At 42.7% G+C, this 6000-nt stretch overlaps 1 protein-coding gene across 1 annotated transcript in view; it reads left to right on the top strand.

The window, feature by feature from the left end:
• The first annotated feature begins 585 nt into the window (after positions 1-585).
• The window catches only part of LOC102688379 (desmoglein-2.1-like), a 29119-nt gene continuing 23704 nt past the window's right edge, over positions 586-6000 (top strand). The window contains exons 1-2 of the mRNA XM_015353863.2: positions 586-706; positions 1189-1423. Of these exons, the coding sequence (XP_015209349.2) occupies positions 1370-1423 (54 nt within the window). The 5' untranslated portion in view covers positions 586-706; positions 1189-1369. The remainder of the gene's footprint in view (positions 707-1188; positions 1424-6000) is intronic.

The raw sequence follows: 6000 nt of genomic DNA, 5'->3' as shown, positions 1-6000 counted from the left end.
CCTGTGTGTTTGTGTCTGTGTGTGCTCCTTGGGTGTGTGCGTGCTCTGTGAGTGTGTGTGTGTCTGTGTGCTCTGTGAGTGTGTGTGTCTGTTTGTGTGTGTGTTTCTGTGTGTGCTCTGTGTGTGCTCTGTGAGTGTGTGTGTGCCTGTGCATGCTCTGTGAGTGTGTGTGTGTTTGTGTGTGTCTGTGCGTGCTCTGTGAGTGTGTGTGTTTGTGTGTGTCTGTGTGTGCTCTGTGAGTGTGTGTGTCTGTGTGTCTGTGTGTATCTGTGTGTGCTTTGTGAGTGTGTGTGTGTGTCTGTGCGTGCTCTGTGAGTGAGTGTGTGTGTTTGTGTGTGTCTGTGTGTGCTCTGTGAGTGTGTGTGTGTCTGTGTGTGTGTGTCTGTGTGTGCTCTGTGAGTGTGTGTGTGTGTCTGTGCGTGCTCTGTGAGTGTGTGTGTGTCTGTGTGTGTGTGTCTGTGTGTGCTCTGTGTTGGACTGGCAGCCTGACAGATGAGCTCCCCCTGTGGCCTGTCGCTTGCTGCAGTAGATTCCAGCCCCCTACCACAGCCCTGAACTGGATGAAGCAGTTAGAAGATGGGTAGATAAACTACTGAACACACCTTTAAACTGTTCTTTTGTGGTTGAATTTGTGATGCAAGAGTGTTGCCATTGGGGTTATTTTCACCCCATCATCGCGTATTTATGCAGTCTTGGAAGGGACTAGGTAAGTAGATGAAGAATAAAACAGATTTGTATGCCCTTGCTTTTAGTCTGTTTTTAAAAAAAAGAACACTGCTATTGCTTTGTTTTAATTCTTTATCAGAAAATTCTAATAAAGAATGTTATTGAATAAACCTGCATAAAACCAAATTTCTTCAGCAGTCTGTTTCTCCATCTCTTCATAGTGAACATTCATGATTGCTCAGACACACACCATTGTTTTCTATACAAACCTCAGACAGTTCAGTTCAAGGGCTTAATTAGCAGTAATTCAGAACCCAGAGGGAGCAAACTCAAGAGAAGTGCTGAGAAAGGGTCTTAACAAATGATGTTGCTTCAAGAAATAATGATCAGGAAATACCAAATGGGATTATTACATTCGAATGGAGGGGTTTGGACCCCAGAAAAACCATCAGAAGTCCAGCCCTTTTGGGTGTGGATGAGCTTGCCGTGTGGAATTCAAGTAAAGGCAACCGATCTCCTCAGGTCAATTGGATGCCTATTGGACAAGTGGAAACAAGCACCAACTTTCACTGCTTGTTGTACTTAAAGAAGTGCTCGCACAAAGAGCATTGTTCTAAAACAACACAGCCTTTCCAGCTCTCTCACTGTGAGCCTTGATCTGTCGGTGAGGGGAACAGCTTCTGACCAGACGCAGGTATCTGCCATGGCTGGGACCTCTCTCGCAGGCGTTGGACTGCAACTGCTTGTGATGCTGCTGGTGAGTAGAGAGCAGGGGTGCCATTTATTTCAATTTGAGATTTTATTTAGAATATTAGAGTTTTACATGCCGTGATAGGCATCGCTATATACAGTAGTGGCAGTTTGGTAGGTGATGCTTAAACAACAAGACTGATTTCATGTGATCTCTGTTTTCTCTGAAAAGGGAGCATTATCAGATTATAACTGTGCAAATCATCCTGATGACAGGCTGCCAGCGTTCTACAATGTTCAGGACAACTGTCAGACTTATTGAAGCAGCATGATCTTTCCTGATCACAGATTACAGATGCTTTGTGATGCTTTTTGCTTTCTGTATTTTATACTGCATGAACAGTAAATACTTGTCTCTTATGGATACACAGTTGTGCCCACAAATTCTTTTAGATCCGAGACATAAATCTGCAGAATTCTGCATACCATACATTTGGGATTTTGCCTCACAGCTCTTGGGTTCTAAGCTTTACCATCTGTGTGGAGTTTGCATGTTCTTCCTAGTTGTGCCAAGGATTACTCCATGTACTTTCCTGGGTTTTCCTATATCTGCAGAAAAAATATATCGGTCAGGTTAATGGGCATGTGGAAAATGATTGCAGTTTGTGCACCCTGAGATGGGCCGGTGTCCTGTCTGAGACGTAGTCCTACATTGCACTGTGTGCTCTGGGACTGTGCTCTGGGTTATTGCAAGCCTTACCATGATGTAATGGCTTTCTGATAATGGATGGGATAACACATATAAATGTTTTTGACTTTTACTGTGCTACTTAAGCTCCTCTTCGCATTGACTGGACAGAGAAATTGATGGGTTGTTTGACATGGAATTGATCTTCTAATTCTGATTTCTGGTTAACTAATTTCACTTTTTAAAGCTAGGCACTATTTAATAGAACAAATAGATGAAATCAGTTGAATGTTTTTATATATACATTAATCAAGAACAAAATAAACTTTTCAGTTTTCAGGGAAAATGCTTACAGATTACAGATCTTGACTTTTAAATATTACTTGGCTACAAAAAAAAAAAACCCATATTTAAAAATTACCCATAAAAATGCCCCATATTTACACCTGTTATTTCCAAATAGGCTTGGTCTGAAAATACACTACAAATTAAATATAACTAATTCAAGGTTTTGAGAACGATCTACTGTGTTTTCACTGGCTGTTGTACAAAACAATAGCTTACTAAACTAATTCGTTAGCTATTCCCAGTGTCTCTAGCCTCTGAATCACAGACTGTGTTTGCATTTATTCACTTACAGGCTTCTGCCTTTTCAGGTGCGTTTCGGGCTTTAACACACTTTAGTGGAGAAATAAGCAAGGGAGAAGTTCAGGAAAACCAGAAAATCAGAATGATGTTTTACTCATTTCCAAGCCACGGGCGGTTTGCTTGAGTGGCAGCTGGTGCTGCGCTCTCACGGCTCTTGCGTGATTGTGGCCCCTGGGGTGCTCTCAGTGTGGGTTGTACACGTCCTCCCTGCGTTCCCCAAGGGTCTTGTTACGGGTGCTGCAGTCCCCTCTCACCACTCCGAGGCTGCTGGCAGGGTGAGCTGCTGTCGCTGAGCTCTCCCCGCGGGCTGGTGCGTACGGTAGAGTGTGCACTGCGATGGGCTGGCATCTTGTGAGCTGGTCATGGGGATTCGGTGGGCTTGATACGACCCTCTTCCACGATCAGGTGTCTTTCTGATACAGGATAAAGGAATGGGTTTACAAACCACCTCGTTTCTCCTTTTGGAAGCAGTTACATCATTTCAGCTGTATTTTCAATACACCAAGTTTCTGTAGTGTTTGACCATCTGTAGCACGTACAGCTGTACATTTCACCACTTGGGGACAATGAAAGAAAGTATGGAGACCGCCCAGTGGGGCAGTAGTTCGCATCGCTGTCTTGCAGTACTGCGGCCCTGGGTTCAATTCCAGAGGTGCTGTCTGTGTGGAGCTTGTATGTTCTCCCTGTGTTTGGTGGAGATTCCTCCCACAGCCCAAAGTTATTTGGCTTCTGGGAAGACTTGGCCTGGTGTGTGTGTGTGTGTCGGTCTGCCCTGCGGTGGACTGCCATCATGTCCAGGGAGCCCCCTGCCTTGCACCAATTGCTTGCAGGGAAGGGCTCCAGCTTCCCTGTGACCCTGAATTAAAACAAGTGGTTAGGAAACAGACGTGTGGTATTTTGGGGGTTATGCAATGTAGAATTGGGGCACATTAAATACCTGTATGGACCGCGTTAGACACGATGGGTTCACATTTAGCACGCCGCTGAGTACTAAATTGCTGACTAGTTAATACAGTACTCTCTCAAGATCATCTTCAGCACGGAGCTCCATTGCAAACGAAAACAAAGCTGGAGACCAGCTGAACTTACGCTTAGTGAGGTGATGAAAGGTCAGCGTTGTTCTCATTAGCACGAACCGCACGGGGCTCTGAATAAGAACAGTTATACCAGAATAAATATACCAGATGAGCGCACGAAAATACTGATGTGATACTCAATTGCAATGAGTCACAAAACAAAAAGAGTACAGTAGCCGCAGGTTTAAATTTGAATAGGTATTATAGCGGCTTTTATTTCCATTCATAAATAAAAACGATTTGTACGGAGATTCTTCATATATAAGCGAACGGTTATTTCGGTTTAATGTACAGTATAAGCTACAGTACATTTGGCTGCACGGGTCTTAAGCGCTTTTAGGAACTTCTCCTTTTGAAGTTGAGTTATTTACGGGCATGTCGAACAACGACTGACAAACGCATTCACTGCAGATTCCTTACTTCGGAGTTCGGATTAAATAGGTTTTAAAAAGCACCGGCTAATGTCCAATACCGTTAGCAAATTGATTTTTACACAGAAATTACAATATAAGTTGGTGGTACATTGGAGAAGATTTAATCTACAAGTTATACAGTATATACCTTGTATATATTTGCAGTTCTAGGAGGTAAACTTAAGTTTAATAAGGCGACTACTGTAAAAGATCGTTCCGGATCATTTCAGTTCAGTGTTGTTCCTCTGACCAAGTGAGCCTTTGAAATTGTAAGAGTTTTTCTTGCCTCTCATCTGGTCTGCGTACCAATCCATCAAGAGCCAGCAGCACCACACCACCTTGATATTGACTGGATGAGTCTCCTGTCCCGTCCTCAAGACTTTCACACTCCGGCTGTCTCACCACCGTTATTACTGGACCTCAGTCACAGGACAGAGGAGGGACACAGATCCGAAGAACTGTCACAAATAATCTCTAACTAAAAGAGGTTTTATTTTTCTTTAACGGCCAACACCATTGTATTTGCCTACACAAATTCTTCACTGTACAACCCAAATCCCCAAGATTCCTTCTTCCCCTGAGAGCTACAAGTGCAGCGACAGTTTACAATAAAAATACTATAAATCTATTCAACGGACAGCCAGATGCGACAGAACACATTTAATAAGACTTACACCGCATTTAAATACGTAGTTCCCTAATTTCAGTTGTCCTCACTAACGCATACTAAAGGCTCTACATACAGCTACTAACGATGACAGACATTAAACTTCATGATTGATAAATTACGCTTTTATTAATAAACACGTATTAATAACCATCATTATTAATACATGTGGTGTTACTGGAGAGCCAATTTAGTTTAATATTACAACAATATACAAGCGACGGATGTATAACTTCATTACGTAGTGACGACATTATTTCTATTATATTATATGATATTCTATTATTATATATGATTTCATAGTTCACCATATTCCATATTCCCGTGTTCTGTTAGCCCGCTGCTAAGTTGCTGAAACCTTGTGAAGAGGTGGTTTAAGTTAGCCCCCTATTCCAGAGTCTTAAAGTGGCGCACTAGTTCAACACGGAGCTGTGCGCTAAAACACGGGTTGAACTCCAGTTAGTTCGCTGCTTTCATCTCGTTGCAATTGACCCATAGTGTGTATAGACGCAGTGTTTGGAATAGTAATCCAGAGTACTGAAGAGTGAAATAATAAAACTTAACTATGTAAAAGCCCGTTTTCTCTAACATTAATTTTGGGTAAACATTTCAGTAAGGACAGAATGGTTTTACCGTATGTAATAGAAAGAAAGCAGCGTGCTTCAATAATAATTTAACGAATGCGCCCCGGCGCACAACAAGCCTTAGAACCCGAATTCGGTACAATACTTTTTACTTGTTAGATTTTTCTATTCTACGTTTATGACAAGGCATGGTTGATCGATGATAAAGTGCTACTTGGACTATGATTATATACAAATAATGTCAAAAACCAGCACGCCCAACAAAAAAGCCGCGGCAAATAAAACCATGTATGGAAACTCTATGTAAGACTTCACGTTTTCGGCGCCTCCCGCCTGCCCAAATTCAAATCGGAATACCCAAAAGCTCTGAGAGAAAGAAACGGAATATTTCAGTCATGTGTGGCTTGGGAGGTGTCCATTTTCAGCACTTCACTGTGCCACAGGGCACCCAGAGATCTACTGTACTCTCCCTGCGGTCTGTGTGGCTCCTGATGCCCCAGTATAGTGACGGGGACACTATGCTGTAAAAAGGCGCCGTCCTTCGGAAGACAGGTAAAATTGAGGTCCT

This window comes from Lepisosteus oculatus, chromosome 6 (assembly GCF_040954835.1).
Source record: "Lepisosteus oculatus isolate fLepOcu1 chromosome 6, fLepOcu1.hap2, whole genome shotgun sequence".
In the NCBI taxonomy this organism is placed as follows: domain Eukaryota; kingdom Metazoa; phylum Chordata; class Actinopteri; order Semionotiformes; family Lepisosteidae; genus Lepisosteus; species Lepisosteus oculatus.
Note: the sequence above shows the minus strand (reverse complement) of the source record. Positions and strands in the feature narration are given on the sequence as shown.